This window comes from Manis javanica, chromosome 17 (genome assembly GCF_040802235.1).
Source record: "Manis javanica isolate MJ-LG chromosome 17, MJ_LKY, whole genome shotgun sequence".
NCBI classification, from domain to species: domain Eukaryota; kingdom Metazoa; phylum Chordata; class Mammalia; order Pholidota; family Manidae; genus Manis; species Manis javanica.
In genome coordinates, this window is record NC_133172.1 from 38,922,441 (window position 1) to 38,943,092 (window position 20,652).

The window sequence follows — 20,652 nt, forward strand, 5'->3', positions numbered from 1 at the left end:
ATTACTCTGTGTCTTTTGATTGGTGAATTCAGTCCATTTACATTTAGGATGATTATTGAAAGATATGTACTTATTGCCATTGTGGGCTTTAGATTTGTGGTTACCAAAGGTTCAAGGTTAGCTTCTTTATTACCTTACTGTCTAACTTCACTCGCTTATTGAGCTATTATAAACACAGTCTGATGATTATTTCTCTTGCTTCTTATTCCTCCTCCTCCATTCTTCATATGTTGTGTGTTTTTTTCTGTGCTCTTTTTAGGAGTGCCCCTATCTAGAGCAGTCCCTCTAAATTACCCTGTAGAGGTGGTTTATGGGAGGCAAATTCCCTTAACTTTTGCTTGTCTGGAAATTGTTTATTCCCTCCTTCATATTTAAATGATAATCGTGCTGGATACAGTATCCTTGATTCAAGGCTCTTCTGTTTCATTGCATTAAATATATCATGCCATTCTCTTCTGGCCTGTAAGGTTTCTGTTGAGAAGTCTGATGATAGCCTGATGGGTTTTCCTTTGTAGGTGACCGTTTTTCTCTCTCTGGCTGCCTTTAATACTCTGTCCTTGTCTTTGATCTTTGCCATTTTTTTTTTTTTTTTAAGTTTGGGGAAATGTTTATTGTCATAAATTTCTACTTACAATGTAGTTTATAAAACAATTTGGAATATAATTTATAAAAGCATTTGGAGATTTAAAAGGAGTGTGCACCTTAATGTAGCAATTCTATTACTAGATATCTAAGGAAATAAATTGTCCAAAGATACAGGTATAAGCACATTTTTTACAATTTATGTTAATAGCAACACAAAGTCGAAAATCTGAATGTAAAAAAAGCTTCTAGGAATTCATAAGGTGGAGTATTAGGTAACCATCAAAAATTATAATGCAGAGCTATCTTAATTGACATGGGGAAGTTTCCAATATATTTTTAAATAAAATGCTCTTTACACAAGAATATAAAGCAATGATCTAATTTTTTGTAAAAAAATCATACATGGCTCCAAAGGGTATAAAGACAAATGTAAAAAGCAAATACAGGAACAAAATTGAACCAAAAAATTAAAAATTACTTTACTCTCATTCATAACAATAGAGCAGTTTATACAATAATTTGTTTATAAAGACCTGGAAAAACTCAAAACCTTCATCGTTGAATATTAACATCCCCACGGGAGTAGATGTAGAATAAGAATGCATTCTCAGGGAGCATAAATTTACATCCATTGTGGAATGTACCTAATGCTGCCTTTTTTTTTTTTTTTTTTTTGAGAGGGCATCTCTCATATTTATTGATCAAATGGTTGTTAACAACAATAAAATTCAGTATGGGGGGGTCAACGCCCAATGTACAATCATTAATCCATCTCAAGCCTAATTCTCGTCAGTCTCCAATCTTCTGAAGCATAACGAACAAGTTCTTACATGGTGAACGAATTCTTACATAGTGAATAAATTCTTACATGGTGAACAGTACAAGGGCATTCATCACAGAAACTTTTGGTTTTGATCATGCATTATGACCTATAAACAATCAGGTCAAATATGAATATTCGTTTGATTTTTGTACTTGATTTATATGTTGATCCCACATTTCTCCTATTATTATTATTATTTTTATTTTTAATAAAATGCTGAAGTGGTAGGTAGATGCAAGATAAAGGTAGAAGACATAGTTTAGTGCTGTAAGAAGGCAAATGTAGATGATCAGGTGTGTGCCTATGGACTAAGTATTAATCCAAGCTAGACAAGGGCAGCAAGACATCCACGGATGCAGAAGATTTCTCTCAAAGCAGGGGGGGTGAGGTTCTGAGCCTCACCTCTGTTGATCCCCAAATTCTCACCTGATGGCCCCCCTGCGACTGTGCCTGTCTTAGGTTGTACCTCCCTTGAGGAATCTTACCCGTCTCTGGCTAACCAGTCATCTTCCGGGGCCATACAGGGAAATGTAAAGTTGGTAAGTGAGAGAGAAGCCATATTGTTTGCAAAGGTTAGCTTTTTACTTCTTTGCAGATTTATGCCCTGTGGCTTCTATGCCCAGCACTTGTCTTGAGGTATCTTTACCACCTGGAGGAATTATGATACTCGGTAAATTCGATATGAGGCACGAATTCTATTTAAGGGTTGTAATTAGGAAGGAAGAAGAAAAGCTATAGATGTAGCATATGAAGGAAACATGGGAGGATTGATTATTTCTTCGACATATCTTCTTGTATAGTACCTTAAGTATGTATAGGTTTTAAACTACTAACTAATTTGCACACACATATTAACATAATAGGAATACGGTGACATAAACAAAGCAAATCTATAATTACCATCCATCTCCAGTGAAGCCAAGAAAACCATTTAGGCACCCTAGGCATTTGTGAAAATTTATCTATGATATGATGGATATTGTCCAACTGTACTTGAACCATCAGACAAATTAAAGCAGCCCATTTCTGGGATCTGTTCACATCCCATATGTTCTTTTAACCATAGATAGTCTATAGTCATGAGATTTTGGAGTGCTACAACTTGCACCCCTCCCAACTCCTGGTTGAGTTCCAACAGTACAGATCCGGTCAAATTCGTTGTCTCACTGTATGCACATGCCAGCCTAGACATCTCCCTCCTCATTCCTACGGCAAGTCCAGGAGACAGTGGGCTGGATGCAGCCACAACCGCAGCATCGTCCGGATCCCTGTGGAGGCTTTTTGATGATCATCCCCCGGCACAAGTCCTCCAGAGAGTGCTGATGCCGGAAGCTCCTCCTCATATCGTATCTTAGTTCATTTTCTGGGTATCCAAGCTAGGCCTTGATCTTCTGCATAGAAACAAACAGACCCTTTGCCCACACTTTGACATGCCCTCTATACCACTGTGCAGAACTCATTGGAGGTCAGCACACAGTAACTGCTTTTTTTTTTTTTTAATTAAGAGAAAGGAATATTATCAGAAAAGAGTACCTCCATAGCTGATCATCTGACACCCTTTAAGTGATCAACATTAAGGGTATTTAAAGCATGTGTTGATCTTTGATTTACCAATAGTTTTATTCTGTTAAGGAGTAATCACCCTTTTCTTTCTTTCTTTCTTTCTTTTTTTTTTTTTAATTTTTAATCTACACTTACATGAAGAATACTATGTTTACTATGCTCTCCCCTATATCAGGTCCCCCCTAACAACCACATTACGGTTACTGTCCATCAGCTTAGCAAAATGTTGTAGAGTCACTACTTGTCCCCTCTGTGTTGTGCAGCCCACCCTCCCCTTGCTACCTCCCCCCCATGCATGCTAATCTTAATACCCCCCTTCTTCCCCCCCCTTATCCCTCCCTGCCCACCCATCCTCCCCAGTTCCTTTCCCTTTGGTACCTGTTAGTCCATTTTTGGGTTCTGTAATTCCACTGCTGTTTTGTTCCTTCAGTTTTTCCTTTGTTCCTATACTCCTCGGATGAGTGAAATCATTTGGTATTTCTCTTTCTCCGCTTGGCTTATTTCACTGAGCATAATACTCTCCAGCTCCATCCATGTTGCTGCAAATGGTTGGATTTTTCCACTTCTTATGGCTGAGTAGTATTCCATTGTGTATATGTACCACATCTTCTTTATCCATTCATCTACCGATGGACATTTAGGTTGCTTCCAATTCTTGGCTATTGTAAATAGTGCTGCGATAAACATAGGAGTGCATCTGTCTTTCTCAAACTTGATTGCTGCGTTCTTAGGGTAAATTCCTAGGAGTGGAATTCCTGGGTCAAATGGTAGGTCTGTTTTGAGCATTTTGATGCACCTCCGTACTGCTTTCCACAATGGTTGAACTAATTTACATTCCCACCAGCAGTGTAGGAGGGTTCCCCTTTCTCCACAGCCTCGCCAACATTTGTTGTTGTTTGTCTTTTGGATGGCAGCTATCCTTACTGGTGTGAGGTGATACCTCATTGTAGTTTTAATTTGCATTTCTCTGATAATTAGCGATGTGGAGCATCTTTTCATGTGTCTCTTGGCCATCTGTATTTCTTTTTTGGAGAACTGTCTGTTCAGTTCCTCTGCCCGTTTTTTAATTGGGTTATTTGTTTTTTGTTTGTTGAGGCATGTGAGCTCTTTATATATTCTGGACGTCAAGCCTTTATCGGATGTGTCATTTTCAAATATATTCTCCCATACTGTAGGGTTCCTTTTTGTTCTATTGATGGTGTCTTTCGCTGTACAGAAGCTTTTCAGCTTAATGTAGTCCCACTTGTTCATTTTTGCTGTTGTTTTCCTTGCCCGGGGAGATATGTTCAAGAAGAGATCACTCATGTTTATGTCTAAGAGGTTTTTGCCTATGTTTTTTTCCAAGAGTTTAATGGTTTCATGACTTACATTCAGGTCTTTGATCCATTTTGAGTTTACCTTTGTATATGGGGTTAGACAATGGTCCAGTTTCATTCTCCTACATGTAGCTGTCCAGTTTTGCCAGCACCATCTGTTGAAAAGACTGTCATTTTGCCATTGTATGTCCATGGCTCCTTTATCAAATATTAATTGACCATATATGTTTGGGTTAATTTCTGGGGTCTCTAATCTGTTCCACTGGTCTGTGGCTCTGTTCTTGTGCCAGCACCAAATTGTCTTGATTACTATGGCTTTGTAGTAGAGCTTGAAGTTGGGGAGTGAGATCCCCCCTACTTTATTCTTCTTTTTCAGGATTGCTTTGGCTATTCGGGGTCTTTGGTGTTTCCATATGAATTTTTGAATTATTTGTTCCAGTTCATTGAAGAATGTTGCTGGTAATTTGAGAGGGATTGCATCAAATCTGTATATTGCTTTGGGCAGGATGTCCATTTTGACGATATTAATTCTTCCTAGCCATGAGCGTGGGATGAGTTTCCATTTATTAGTGTCCCCTTTAATTTCTCTTAAGAGTGACTTGTAGTTTTCAGAGTATAAGTCTTTCACTTCTTTGGTTAGGTTTATTCCTAGGTATTTTATTCTTTTTGATGCAATGGTGAATGGAATTGTTTTCCTGATTTCTCTTTCTATTGATTCGTTGTTAGTGTATAGGAAAGCTACAGATTTCTGTGTGTTAATTTTGTATCCTGCAACTTTGCTGTATTCCGATATCAGTTCTAGTAGTTTTGGAGTGGAGTCTTTAGGGTTTTTTATGTACAGTATCATATCATCTGCAAATAGTGACAGTTTAACTTCTTCTTTACCAATCTGGATTCCTTGTATTTCTTTGTTTTGTCTGATTGCCGTGGCTAGGACCTCCAGTACTATGTTAAATAACAGTGGGGAGAGTGGGCATCCCTGTCTGGTTCCCGATCTCAGAGGAAATGCTTTCAGCTTCTCACTGTTCAGTATAATGCTGGCTGTGGGTTTATCATATATGGCCTTTATTATGTTGAGGTACTTGCCCTCTATTCCCATTTTGCTGAGAGTTTTTATCATGAATGGATGTTGAATTTTGTCAAATGCTTTTTCAGCATCTATGGAGATGATCATGTGGTTTTTGTCTTTCTTTTTGTTGATGTGGTGGATGATGTTGATGGATTTTCGAATGTTGTACCATCCTTGCATCCCTGGGATGAACCCCACTTGGTCATGGTGTATGATCCTTTTGATATACCGTTGAATTCTGTTTGCTAATATTTTATTGAGTATTTTTGCATCTACATTCATCAGGGATATTGGTCTGTAATTTTCTTTTTTGGTGGGGTCTTTGCCTGGTTTTGGTATTAGGGTGATGTTGGCCTCATAGAATGAGTTTGGGAGTATTCCCTCTTCTTCTATTTTGTGGAACACTTTAAGGAGAATGGGTATTATGTCTTCTCTGTGTGTCTGATAAAATTCTGAGGTAAATCCGTCCGGCCCCGGGGTTTTGTTCTTGGGTAGTTTTTTGATTACTGTTTCAATTTCTTTGCTTGTAATTGGTTTGTTTAACTTTTGTGTTTCTTCGTTGGTCAGTCTTGGGAGGTTGTATTTTTCTAGGAAGTTGTCCATTTCTTCTAGGCTTTCCTGCTTGTTGGCATATAGGTTTTCATAGTAGTCTTTAATAATTCTTTGTATTTCTGTGGAGTCTGTCGTGATTTTTCCATTCTCATTTCTGATTATGTTGATTTGTGTTGATTCTCTTTTTCTCTTAATAAGTTGTGCTAGAGGCTTATCTATTTTGTTTATTTTCTCAAAGAACCAGCTCTTGGTTTCGTTGATTTTTGCTATTGTTTTATTCTTCTCAATTTTGTTTATTTCTTCTCTGATCTTTATTATGTCCCTCCTTCTGCTGACTTTAGGCCTCATTTGTTCTTCTTTTTCCAGTTTTAATAATTGTGATGTTAGACTATTCATTTGGGATTGTTCTTCCTTCTTCAAGTGTGCCTGGATTGCTATATACTTTCCTCTTAAGACTGCTTTCGCTGCATCCCACAGAAGTTGGGGCTTAGTGTTGTTGTTGTCATTTGTTTCTATATATTCCTTGATCTCTATTTTGATTTGTTCATTGATCCATTGATTATTTAGTAGCATGTTGTTAAGCCTCCATGTGTTTGTGAGCCTTTTTGTTTTCTTTGTAGAATTTATTTCTACTTTCATACCTTTGTGGTCTGAAAAATTGGTTGGTAGAATTTCAATCTTTTGGAATTTACTGAGGCTCTTTTTGTGAGCTAGTATGTGGTCTATTCCATGTGCACTTGAGAAGAAAGTATATCCTGTTGCTTTTGGATGTAGAGTTCTATAGATGTCTATTAGGTCCATCTGTTCTAGTGTGTTGTTCAGTGCCTGTGTGTCTTTACTTATTTTCTGCCCAGTGGATCTATCCTTTGGGGTGAGTGGTGTGTTGAAGTCTCCTACAATGAATGCATTGCAGTCTATTTCCCTCTTTAGTTCTGTTAGTATTTGCTTCACATATGCTGGTGCTCCTGTATTGGGTGCATATATATTTAGAATGGTTATATCCTCTTGTTGGACTGAGCCCTTTATCATTATGTAGTATCCTTCTTTATCTCTTGTTACTTTCTTTGTTTTGAAGTCTATTTTGTCTGATATTAGTACTGCAACCCCTGCTTTCTTCTCACTGTTGTTTGCCTGAAATATGTTTTTCCATCCCTTGACTTTTAGTCTATGCTTATCTTTGGGTTTAAGGTGAGTTTCTTGTAAGCAGCATATAGATGGGTCTTGCTTTTTTATCCATTCTATTACTCTATGTCTTTTGATTGGCGCATTAAGTCCATTTACATTTAGGGTGACTATTGAGAGATATGTACTTATTGCCATTGCAGGCTTTAGATTTGTGGTTACCAAAGGTTCAAGGTTAGCTTCTTTAGTATCTTACTGCCTAACTTAGCTCACTTATTGAGCTGTTATATACACTGTCTGGAGATTCTTTTCTTCTCTCCCTTCTTATTCCTCCTCCTCCATTCTTCATATGTTGTGTGTTTTGTTCTGTGCTCTTTTTAGGGGTGCTCCCATCTAGAGCAGTCCCTGTAGGATGCCCTGTAGAGGTGGTTTGTGGGAAGCAAATTCCCTCAGCTTTTGCTTGTCTGGGAATTGTTTAATCCCGCCATCATATTTAAATGATAGTCGTGCTGAATACAGTATCCTTGGTTCAAGGCCCTTCTGTTTCATTGCATTAAGTATATCATGCCATTCTCTTCTGGCCTGTAGGGTTTCTGTTGAGAAGTCTGATGTTAGCCTGATGGGTTTTCCTTTATAGGTGACCTTTTTCTCTCTAGCTGCCTTTAAAACTCTTTCCTTGTCCTTGATCCTTGCCATTTTAATTACTATGTGTCTTGGTGTTGTCCTCCTTGGATCCTTTCTGTTGGGAGTTCTGTGTAATTCCATGGTCTGTTCGATTATTTCCTCCCCCAGTTTGGGGAAGTTTTCAGCAATTATTTCTTCAAAGAGACTTTCTATCCCTTTTCCTCTTTCTTCTTCTTCTGGTATCCCTATAATACGAGTATTATTCCTTTTGTATTGGTCACATATTTCTCTTAGTGTTGTTTCATTCCTGGAGATCCTTTTATCTCTCTCTATGTCAGCTTCTATACATTCCTGTTCTCTGGCTTCTATTCCTTCCATGGCCTCTTGCATCTTATCCATTCTGCTTATAAATCCTTCCAGGGATTGTTTCACTTCTGTGATCTCCTTCCTGACCTCTGTGATCTCCTTCCGGACTTCATCCCACTGCTCTTGCATTTTTCTCTGCATCTCATCCCACTGCTCTTGCATTTTTCTCTGCATCTCATCCCATTGCTCTTGCATTTTTCTCTGCATCTCTGTCAGCATGTTCATGATTTTTATTTTGAATTCTTTTTCAGGAGGACTAGTTAGGTCTGTCTCCCTCTTAGGTGTTGTCTCTGTGATCTTTGTCTGCCTGTAGTTTTGCCTTTTCATGGTGATAGAGATAGTTTGCAGAGCTGGTACAAGTGACCGCTGGAAGAGCTTCCCTTCTTGTTGGTTTGTGGCCTTTTCCTGGGAGAATAGTGACCTCTAGTGGCTTGTGCTGGGCAGCTGTGCGCAGACAGGGCTTCTGCTTCCTGCCCAGTTGCTTTGGGGTTTATCTCCGCTGTTGCTGTGGGCTTGGCCTGGCTCGGGCTGTTCCTCCAAAATGGTGGAGCCCCGTTGGAGGGGGAGCGGCCGGGGGGCTATTTATCTCCGTAAGGGCCTCTGTGCTCCCTGCTGCCCAGGGGGTTAGAGTGCCCAGAGATCCCCAGATTCCCTGCCTCTGGTCTAAGTGACCTGTCCTGCCCCTTTAAGACTTCCAAAAAGCACTCTCCTAACCAAAACAACAGCAACAATGAGAGAGGGAACAGAAAGAAAAAAAAAGGAAAAAACACGTGATTTTTTTTTTTTTTCTGTCCTCAGGTGCCGGTCCCAGGCACTCGCTCACTGGTCCTGCTGCCCTGTCTCCCTAGCACCAGGGTTCCTGTCCTTTCAAGGCTTCCAAAATGCACCCACCCACCGGTCCCGCAGGGAAGGAATGCTCGATATTCTTTGTCCTCAGGCGCTGGTCCCAGGCACCCACTCACCAGTCCCGCCGCCCTGCCTCCCTAGCACCGGGGTCCCTGTCCCTTTAAGGCTTCCAAAAAGCACTCGCCAAAAAGAGAGAAAAAAAGGGGAAAAACGCGCAATTTCCTCCGTGCTCAGGTGCCGGTCTCAGGCACCCGCCCACCGGTCCCACAGGGAAAAACGCGCGATATTCTTTGTCCTCAGGCGCCGGTCCCAGGCACCTGCTCACCGGTCCTGCCACCCTGCCTCCCTAGCACCGGGGTCCCTGTCCCTTTTAGGCTTCCAAAAAGCACTCGCAAAAAAGAGAAAAAAAAAAGGGGAAAAACGCGCGATTTCCTCTGTCCTCAAGTGCCGGTCTCAGGCACCCGCCCCCCGGTCCCACAGGGAAAAACGTTGGATATTCTTTGTCCTCAGGCACCGGTCCCAGGCACCCACTCACCAGTCCCGTCGCCCTGCCTCCCTAGCACCGGGGTCCCTGTCCCTTTAAGGCTTCCAAAAAGCGCTTGCCAAAAAGAGAAAAAAAAGAGGGGAAAAACACGCGATTTCCTCCGTCCTCAGGCGACGGTCTCAGGCACCCGCCCGCCGGTCTGGCAGGGAGAAATGCGGGATATTCTTTGTCCTCAGGCGCCGGTCCCAGGCACCTGCTCACCGGTCGTGCCACCCTGCCTCCCTAGCAATGGGAGCCCGTCCCTTTAAGGCTTCCAAAAAGCACTCGCCAAAAAAAAAACCGCTCTGGTTTCTTTCCACCTGCCGGGAGCCGGGGGGAGGGGCGCTCGGGTCCCGCCGGGCCGGGGCTTTTATCTTACCCCCTTCGCAAGGCGCTGGGTTCTTGCAGGTGTGGATGTGGTCTGGATGTTGTCCTGTGTCCTGTGGTCTCTATTTTAGGAAGATTTTTCTTTGTTATATTTTCATAGCTCTATGTGTTTTGGGGAGGAGATTTCCACTGCTCTACTCATGCCGCCATCCTGGCTCCTCCCCTGATCTTTGCCATTTTAATTATTATGTGTCTGGGTGTAGTCCTCTTTGGGTCCCTTCTGTTGAGATTTCTGTGTGCTTCCATAGTCTGAGCAACTATTTCCTCCCCCAGTTTGGGGAAGTTCTCAGCAATCATTTCTTCAAAGACACTTTCTATCCCTTTTTCTTTCTCTTCTTCTTCTGGTACCCCTATAATGCAGATATTGTTCCTTTTGGATTGGTCACACAGTTCTCTTAATATTGTTTCATTCCTAGAGATCGTTTTATCTCTCTCTGCGTCAGCTTCTATGCATTCCTGTTCTCTGGTTTCTATTCCATCAATGGCCTCTTGCATCTTATCCATTCTGCTTATAAATCCTTCCAGAGATTGTTTCACTTCTGTAATCTCCCTCCGGATGTCATCCCTTAGCTCTTGTATATTTCTCTGCAGCTCCGTCAGCATGTTTATGATTTTTATTTTGAATTCTTTTTCAGGAAGACTGGTTCGGTCTATCTCCTTCTCAGGGGTTGTGATTTTTGTCTGTATCAAATTCTTTTGCCTTTTCATGGTGATAGAGATAGTTTGCAGAGCTGGCACAAGTGATGGCTGGGAGAACGTCCCTTCTTGTTGGTTTGTGGCCTTCCTCTCCTGGGAGAACAATGACCTCTAGTGGCTTGTGCTGAGCAGCTGCACGCAGATGGGGCTTCTGATTCTTGCCCTGCTGCTATGGAGTTTAGGTCGGTGGTTGCTGTGGGCGTGGCCTGCCTCGGGCAGCTGCTCCGATATGGCGGAGCCACGTCGGAGGGGAAATGGCCAGGAGGCTCTTTATCTCCGTGAGGGGCCTCTGAACTGCTCTGCTGTCCAGGGGGTTAGGGGCCCAGAGTTCCCCGGGATTCCCAGCTACTGGGCTAAGTGTCCCAGGATGCTTCTGTCCAGCTGTGGGGTCCCTGTCCCTTTAAGACTTTCAGAAAGCGCTCGCTTTTCTTTGTCCCAGGGGCGTCAGCTGCAGGGACCCACTCACAGTCTTACTGTCCTCTTTCCCTAGTATCCAGCACCCCATGCACTGTGTGTCTACTCTCCGGTGCGAATGGCTAGGGCTGGGTGTTTAGCAGTCCTGGGCTCCCTCTCCCTTCCTGCTCTGACTCCTCTCCTCCCGCTGGGAGCTGGTGTGAGGGGCACTTGGGTCTCGCCGGGCCGGGGCTTGTATCTTACCCCCTTCGCAAGGCGCTGGGTTCTTGCAGGTGTGGATGTAGTCTGGCTGTTGTCCTGTGTCTTCTGGTCTCTCTTTTATGAAGAGTTGTATTTGTTGTATTTTCAAAAATATATGTGGTTTTGTGAGGAGATTTCCGCTGCTCTACTCATGCCTCAATCTTGGCTCTCATTCTGTAATTTTTGCTTGTGCCATTAGACCATTGTCTTTGTTTTACACACCCCTTACCAACTCTAGTCTTTTTGAAACAACATGCTCTCCCCTTCATGGATATAGAAGCCCTCTTAAGCAAATTACTTCCCAAATGTTAAATTCCAGATCCTATGGATTTCAGTAAAACACTACTGATATCTCCATGAGGTCTTTTTTTCCGAGTTTCCATCCACCCATCTTCAAATAAGCCTTTCTTGTGGAAATTCTAACACTTAACATACCCTTTCTGAAACCTTTAACTTGCAACACAATTGCCTGGAGATAGTCTTCCATTCTTGTCCTTTGAGTTTCCTTTTTCCTCGAGTACATCACCTGTTTTTCTGTGTATGCACATTCAAGAGATTCAGTCCATCTTAATTAAAAATCTCCTTTCTAATAACTCATCTTTATCAGAATATTTTGTCACACAATTTAAAAGGATTCAGTCCTTGGTTTGAACTGATATCAAATTTCGGTCTTTTCTTTTGGCCCTCTTCATCTTTGAGAGGAGCCAAAAGCCTCAAGGTAAGATGTTTACTGGGTACCTTAAAAATAAACAAGTGCATCTCCAGAAGCTGTTATCAGATGTCTGCTTTCAGTCTCTGCCAGTAACATTTGAGAAGAGCTGTGGATGTGTGTGTACCATTGTTGGAAAGGTGCATAACAAACAAGGCCAGTGACAGGACAATGGCTTTTTCTACTCCATCCCTTTTTAATTATGAAATTGGGCTCTGTGTCACACTTCTAAGTATGTTAACTAAGATGTCAGACGTTATTTCCTTATGGCATTTTTTTAAAAGACGGATTGACAGCCATACAAAACTTTGATGAAAAGTATCATACTTTGGCTTTTAGATATTTAAAAGAACATTGTTTTTTTCCATTTTATTTGGAAAATGCTGACCAAAAATGGTGGCTGTGGTTTTTGAGCATTAACATTTAATAGATGTATTTTATGAGCTCTGTCTTACCATAGAAGACTCATTTTGGGGGATGTGGAACACAAAACATTTTACATTCTTCTAATTTACTGACACAACCCTCTGGAGTACTATCTAAGATGTCATGAAATGCAGCTCTTACACTGTGTAATTCTAACAATGAGGAAGAAGCTTCACATCGCTCCCTGGGGAGTCATCCCAGTAGGCATGGCTGAGAAGGAAGAACAGGTTTTATGGGACTATTTGAAGCAAGGGCAAAAAAAACTGGCCAATGAGAAGTGGAGGCTTATTATTTTATTGAGCTGTGTGTGTCAGGACCTGCTGAATGCTTTGCATATTTTTGTCTTCTAATTTACTTCTTATAGCAGCCTTGCAAAAGATGAGATTATTATCCCTACTTGAATGATGGAAAAAGAGAGAGGCTAATAACTGACCCATGGTCATGTAGCTAATAAGTAGAAGATAGAACCCCAGTTGATTGGTATTCAAAACATGCTTTATAAAACTCTGCTTCCATAAAAGTTACTGAAAAGGTCTAGACATCTGGCTTTTTGTTTTTCTCTAGCTAATAAGTAACCTTTTACCCCTCCTTTATTTCATGAGGGTTTTTCTGTGAGTACAGTGCTAGGTTGTAGTTGTGACAGGTGGACAGGATGGTTGTCATCCCTTTTACTGTCCCAAGGAGGGACCTGTGCCAACATTATTCTAGAAATATGTCTTATTTCTGATAACTTAATGCCTAGCAGTCTGTACTTCTGTCTTCTCTGGTTGGTTCTTAAATGTGAGATTGATCTCAAGTTGCTCACCTTAAAGATTTTCAAGGTTTCTTCTTCAATATCATGTGACAGTTAAAAATTTAACATTTCAGTTCCTGATTGTGTGCTTTTTGGGGTTAAAAGACCACAGTTTGGCAACTAAGTATCCTGCTTGTCTGTTAATAGCTGGCATCCTTTTACTGAGGCTGCAGTTAGGTCAGGATAATAAAGAATAGGCATTCCACATAGAAGGAATTAAATGAAAGCCATAATAGGGTGAAAAGGCAAATATTTTTTCATAGAACAAGGTGGGATTCACTTTGGAGAGGTGGAAGATATAGGTGGAGCCACATTATGGAGGACATGAATCCAGAAAATTAGAATTTTTTATTTTGTTCTAGAAAATAAATCCCTTAGTAGGAAATGAGTGACAATATCAAAATATTTAAGGCTGACTGGCTAACCTGGGCATGTTTTATACGCAGAAGGAAAGTCATTTGAAGTGTACATTTTTAAAGAAGGAAGAGTGTAGTGGACACGGCTTAAATACAGTCCTGGAGTGTCTGGGGTGGCAGAATTGTGACTGAGTTAGCCACCTCTGCAGAAGATAGAAATGGTCAGTGTAAGGCTGATCTATGCTTAACCTCTTTACCTTAACTAACTTTATTTTAAGTTAGAAACTCAGTGGCTTTAATGTTTAAGAAAGAATGGAGGAACTGAGTAGTGTATTATTGCCTGACCTCATTTCATTGAGAACACATTCTATATTTACCTGAGTATCAAGTGGAAGAGAAAGTTGACCCAGGGTGGGGAATCTCCATAGGTTAAAACCAGATTTTCACAGACTCCAAGAAGGGACTAGCAGTTACCAAAGGGGAGGGGTGTGGGAGGGCAGGTTGGCAGGGAGGGAGAAGGGAATTGAGGGGTATCATGTTTAGTACACATAGTGTGGGGCCATCTTGGGGAAGACAGTGTAGCACAGAGAAGGCAAATAGTGAATCTGTGGCATCTTACTACACTGATGGACAGTGACTGCAATGGGGTAGGGGGGGATTCGATAATATGGGTGAATGTAGTAACCACATTGTTTTTTGTTATTAAAAATTTTTTATTAAGGTATTATTGATATACACTCTTATGAAGGTTTCACATAAAAAACAATGTGGTTACTGCATTTAACCATATTATCGAATCCCCCCCTACCCCATTGCAGTCACTGTCCATCAGTGTAGTAAGATGCCACAGATTCACTATTTGCCTTCTCTGTGCTACACTGTCTTCCCCAAGATGGCCCCACACTATGTGTACTAAACATGATACCCCTCAATCCCCTTCTCCCTCCTCCCCACCTGCCCTCCCACACCCCTCCCCTTTGGTAACCGCTAGTTCCTTCTTGGAGTCTCTGAGTCTGCTGCTATTTTGTTCTTTCAGTTTTGCTTAAATGTCATACTCCACAAATGAGGGAATCATTTGCCACTTGTCTTTCTCTGCCTGGCTTATTTCAGTGAGCATAATGTCCTCCAGCTCCATCCATGTTGTTGCAAATGGTAGGATTTGTTTCCTTCTTACGGCTGAATAGTATTCCATTGTGTATATGTACCACATCTTCTTTATCCATTTATCTCCTGATGGGCACTTAGGTTGCATCTTCGCTATCGTAAAAAGTACTGTGATAAACATAGGGGTGCATATGTCTTTTTGAATCTGAGAAGTTGTATTCTTTGGGGAAATTCCAAGGAGTGGGATTCCTGGGTCAAATGGTATTTCTATTTTGAGTTTTTTGAGGAACCTCCATATTGCTTTCCACAAGCAATGTAAGGTTGGACTACCTTACATTCTCACCAGCAGTGTCGGAGGGTTCCCCTTTCTCTGCATCCACGCCAACATTTGTTGTTCTTAGTCTTCAGTGCTGGCCATCCTTACTGGTGTGAGGTGATACTGCATTGTGGTTTTAATTTGCATTTCCCTGATGGTTAGTGATGTGGAGCATCTTTTCATGTGTCTGTTGGCCATCTGAATTTCTTCTTTGGAGAACTGTCTCTTCATATCCTCTGCCCATTTTTTAATCAGGTTATTTGCTCTTTGGGTGTTGAGGCGTGTAATTTCTTTTTATATTTTGGATGTTAACCCCTTGTCGGATATGTCATTCACAAATATATTCTCCCATACTGTAGGATGCCTTTTTGTTCTGTTGATGGTGTCCTTTGCCGTACAGAAACTTTTTAGTTTGATGTAGTTCCACTTGTTCATTTTTGCTTTGCTTTTGCTTCCCTTGCTCGAGGAGATGCGTTCAGGAAGAAGTTGCTCATGCTTATATTCAGGAGATTTTTGCCTATGTTGTCTTCTAAGAGCTTTATGGTTTCATGACTTACATTCAGGTCTTGCATCCATTTCGAGTTTACTTTTGTGTATGGAGTTAAACAATAATCCAGTTTCATTCTCTTGCATGTAGCTGTCCAGTTTTGCCAACACCAGCTGTTGAAGAGGCTGTCATTTCCCCATTGTATGTCCATGGCTCCTTTATCATATATGAATTGACCTTATATGCTTGGGTTTATATCAGGGCTCTCTAGTCTGTTCCATTGGTCAATTGGTCTGTTCTTTTGCCAGTACCAAATTATCTTGATTATTGTGGCTTTGTAGTAGAGCTTGAAGTTGGGAGCCTAATCTCCCCAGCTTTATTCTTCCTTCTCAGAATTGCTTTGGCTATTCGGGGTCTTTTGTGGTTCCATATGAATTTTAGAACGATTTTCTCTAGTTCGTTGAAGAATGCTGTTGGTATTTTGATAGGAATTGCCTTCAATCTGTAGATTGCTTTAGGCAGGATGGCCATTTTGACAATATTAATTCTTCCTATCCATGAGCATGGGATGTGTTTCCATTTATTGGTATCTTCTTTAATTTCTCTCATGAGTGTCTTGTAGTTTTCAGAGGTTAGGTTTTTCACTTCCTTGGTTAGGTTTATTCCTAGGTATTTTATTCTTTTTGATGCAACTGTGAATGGAATTGTTTTCCTGCTTTCTTTCTCTGCTAGTTCATTGTTAGTGTATAGGAATGTCACAGATTTTTGCGTATTAATTTTGTATCCTGCAACTTTGTTGAATTCAGATACTAGATCTAGTAGTTTTGGAGCGGATTCTTTAGGGGTTTTTTATGTACAATATCATGTCATCTGCAAACAGTGACAGTTTAAGTTCTTCCTTGCCAAGCTGGATGCCCTTTATTTCTTTGTGTTGTCTCATTGCTGTGGCTAGGACCTCCAGTGCCATGTTGAATAGAAGAACCACATTTTTTTTCATGTGAAACCTTCATAAGAGTGTTTATCAATAATACCTTAATAAAAAAGAAAGGCATAGGCTTTACAGTCTTATGGATTTGGATTCAAATTTCAGCTCTTAACTTTATCCATGCAACACTTTCTAGTTATAGGACCTGGGCAAAGTCAGTGGCTTCAGTTTCCCAGCTCCAAAATGGGAATAATACCTAGTTTAAGGTTGTTCTGAGATTCAGTTGAGATAATGCATATACAGTGCTTTGAACAGTCTGGCTAATATTAAATATTAAAGACATAGTAGATATTATTGATCACTGCAGATTCAATGGAATTGAATTTTCAAACTTAAATGAAAGTAAAAATGTCATTATTCAATCTGCTACATTGAAGTATGCTGTCTCTTCTTTTAGAAACATTGAGCTTGTGGTTGGGTTATGCCTGCCAACTGATTTTTCTACCTTGCTGAGTCATACTTCTGCCTAATGTCCTGTGTGTTTTATATTTTGTTCAAGCTGAGTTGTCTGAAATCAAAGAGAAAATAATCTTTCTGCCTTTGGCCTCCTTACTTGGCTGCCAGGTCAGATTCTCACCAAAGAACCACCTGCCTTGTTTGGGAATGTGAGGTTATGAAACCTTGAGATAATGGGTTGCTTGATTCAAACTTTGTAGTATCCACAGTTAAGATTTTCTAATATCGTCAGCTTTCCTTGGTGGGAGGTCAGAACTAGGTTGGGATTCTAATCGTATTTGATGGTGCTTCATGGATTTAATTGTGCTTTTGTCCCTGCTTAGTCTTGACTTTTTTTTGGCCCATAATTTCTAGGTCCATCAGCACTTCAGGAATGGCAGATTTTGGGATCTCACCTGGCCAGTTTGTTGCAGTGGTCTGGGATAAGTCATCCCCAGTGGAGGCTCTGAAAGATCTGGTGGATAAGCTTCAAGTGTTAACTGGTGATAAGGGCCAAGTGTCTGTGGAAAACATCAACCAGCTTTTGCAATGTGAGTATCTTCCCAGGTTGTCTTACAGAGCTGGGAGAGTTTGATGGGAGTGCTGTATTTCTGTGGTTCCTTGATATCTGAGATTTTGCTTTGAGTGGCATGCGATAGTAGAGGCCAGTCATCCCATTGTTTTTCAGTTGAGATACAGTGGACCTAGGAGTATAGTTGATGATTTGTATCTTCTTATTTCTTATTAGATACCCCACATTTTAAAAAATAAAACACTGTACTCTTCATTCAACTTCCTTTTTTACTTCTATCCATGAGCACATAAAAGGATATGGAGTTAGTAAGACAAGGAGAGCAGGACATCAGCTGCATTGTCCCTCTTGCTGGTAATGGCAGTATAATAGCACATGCCGAACAGGCAGATGTTCCTGCTCCCAGAGCCTGGCCTGTAGCCTTTGTAGGGTACTGGGGGGAATTGGGCAATTGCCTCTGGGTCCCGGGTGATTGCTAATTAGAGTCTTCTTCCTCCTCAGCTACCCACAAAGAATCCAGCTTTGATGTTATTTTGTCGGGTGTAATTCCTGGAAGCACCACTCTCCACAGGGCTGAGGTTTTGGCTGAGATGGCCCGGGTCCTTCGGCCTGGTGGATGTCTTTTTCTGAAAGAGCCAGTAGAAACAGCTGTAGGTAAGGAAATTGTCATTTGAAAAGTTAGTGTTTAACAGGGTTGGATCTTTAGGTATGTTTGCTGCTTCTCTCTGAGCAGTTATCATTTCAAGATCTTTAAATTATCATAAAAATCTGAAGCAACACATCCAAAGAAATTGTGATCTTTTTGCTCACCCATCAGGTAGTAAAATAGAAGGAAACTGCCTATCTGAAAATGGCAGGGTCCTTCAAGAGATGAATGGTTAGACTGTGGTACAGTTTCCATACCAAGGAAAACTATGCAGCAATAAAAAGAAATAAACTGTTGAAATGGGCAACAACTTGGATAAATCATAAGGGAATCACGCTGAGTGAAAAAAGCCAGTCTTAAAGGGTTGCATGCTATATGATTCTGTTCATAAAGTTCTTGAAATAACAAAGTTACAGTGAAGAAGAACAGATTGGTGGTTGCCAGGGATTAGGAATGGGAGGGACGGGATGTGTGAGGCTGTGAAGGAATAGTAGGAGGGCTCCTTGTGATAGAATGTTCTGTATCTTGATTGTGGTAGTGGTTACATGACTCTACAAGATTGCATAGACCTACTACATGCATGCAAGTACATATAAAAGTGACAAAATCTGGGTAAGCTCTGTGGACTGGCAGTGGCAGTTTCTGGTCTTCATATTACACTGTAGTTGTATGAGATGTTAACGTAGGGGAGAGACGAGATGAAGGGTCCTTGAGACCTCCCTGAGCAATTTTTTTAAACTGCTTCTGCTTCTGTAGTTATTTGACAATAAAATGTTAGAAAATAATGACTGGAAGCCTGGGAGTGATGAGATGTAATTACTAATTCAGGTGAAACTAATGATAGAATTCAAGAAATAAAAACCTCTCTTTTCTGCTCAATGGTGAAGCTGTCAAAGAAGTCATTCAATTCTGAATTTTTAACACTTTTTACTAGACCCTCCATCAAAATGATGACTTATTTCAGCAAATAAGGTAGTAGAGTGAAAGTATTTTGAAACAGATAAAGGTGTTTATGTGAAAATATAAACTCATAATATATATAGCAGATACCAGCTTCTTTGAGAATGTAAACTTTGGATGACTAAACATGGTATCTCTTTATCAGAACTATGCAGAGAGAATACTTGTATACTGTACAGTTTCCAAGCCCCTCTCTCATCATTATCCAACAACCCCTAGAAGGTTAGGTATTTCCAAGAAGTGGAGAGTGATAAGAAACAATAATAATGGAATTATTAAATTACAGGAGCATAGGTAAGAGCATTTTGAATAACCAAAAGGATTTGTCAAATTAAAACACCATCACTAAAAAATCTGTATGTTGAACAAGATAGGTTATCATTGTTTAAATGCCTGCTGATCCAAATAGGGTAGAACTTATATTTTCCCTGCCTTGACTATAAAGCTATTAATTGGGCTTTTCCTCTTGGCAGTTAACAATAGCAAAGTGAAGACGGCCTCTAAGCTGTGTTCGGCCCTGACTCTTTCTGGCCTTGTGGAAGTGAAAGAGGTATGTTGGCAGAAAGCCTTGGATGATAACACCCAGTATCTCTGTCAGATGATACAGAGAGAATCAGGGGGAAGTAACAGCCCTGAAGGTGAGGTGATCAGTGTTGCTTAAACTAGGAAAGTTGAGAAGTGCTTTGCATCTAAGATATTTTTTGGATACTTTAAAGCTTTCCAAAGGGTAGGCTCAAAGTAAACATGTAGACAAAAGTTATACTCTAGAGTCCTGATCTCTGAGGAACTGAATGTGAGGCATAAGGTGATGTCTGTTATCTCCCCCATTATATACTTAATGCACAGAAATATGTGATGCCTGTATTGCTGGACTTAGTATAACATCATTTTGTAGAAAGAGTGTGACCTAATCCTTTTGACGTCTTGAATTCTAGTTGCAGCGGGAATCCTTGAGCCCCGAGGAGATACAGTCTGTTCAAGAACATCTAGGTTACCAGAGTGACAGCTTGCTCTCTGTGCAGATCACAGGCAAAAAACCCAACTTTGAAGTGGGTTCCTCTAGTCAACTTAAGCTTTCTATTGCCAAGAAGTCTTCTCCTTCAGGTAAGACTGGCCTAGGGCTATTGTTCTGTCTGAATGGGCCTGAAAGGACATACCAGAAATCAAGTGAGGGATCTGAATGAGGCAGTAATATCTTTAGAGGTTTTATCCTCTCTTCATTTGTCATTTCTGAATGGAAGAATGCTTAATGTAGTACTGTCCTGGGCTTGTTCAGATCCAAAACTGAGTTAATGCATACACATTACCTAGTTCGACCCCTTCTCTGCACTAGAGGACGCTGAGACCTCCAGATTCTAGGGGCCCGAGTCACATAGTTAATAAAGTCTTTCCAGGCCCCATATTAGGACATTTATCTTCAGAAGACCTCCCAGTGGTAGTCATTGTATGTAAGAGTGCCCTGCTCCTCTTACAGGCATCCTTTTCTTCTGTGCCTGTAAAGTTAGCTTCTCTTACTTTAAGAATCCTAAGACACTTGTAAAAATATTTCTTCTGCTCAGCAAATTGCATCTCAATCTTTGCTACTGCTCTCACCCTTCCTATCATTTCTTTTTTAAGCCTGGGTTAAGAACAGTTGTCCCAGCTGAGAGATACACAGAAATTTACAGGTACATTCACACTGCTCTGTTTTGACTCTCCAGCCTAAATCTTCAAGAAGTCCTTTGGATTCATAGTCCAGAATGGGTAACGACAGCTTAGGTGAACAGTTGGTCCTGTG

The 20,652-nt window shown here is 40.8% G+C and overlaps 1 protein-coding gene across 4 annotated transcripts in view; it reads left to right on the forward strand.

Annotated features, from left to right (window-relative positions):
• Positions 1 to 20,652, forward strand: part of CIAPIN1 (cytokine induced apoptosis inhibitor 1) — an 89,357-nt gene that overhangs the window by 14,487 nt on the left and 54,218 nt on the right. For all 4 annotated transcript variants that reach the window (XM_073226012.1, XM_073226011.1, XM_037025489.2 and 1 more), the window contains exons 2-5: positions 17,113 to 17,288; positions 17,771 to 17,923; positions 19,349 to 19,425; positions 19,811 to 19,979. In XM_073226012.1, coding sequence (XP_073082113.1) covers positions 17,132 to 17,288; positions 17,771 to 17,923; positions 19,349 to 19,425; positions 19,811 to 19,979 — 556 coding nt within the window. In that variant the 5' untranslated portion in view covers positions 17,113 to 17,131. The remainder of the gene's footprint in view (positions 1 to 17,112; positions 17,289 to 17,770; positions 17,924 to 19,348; positions 19,426 to 19,810; positions 19,980 to 20,652) is intronic.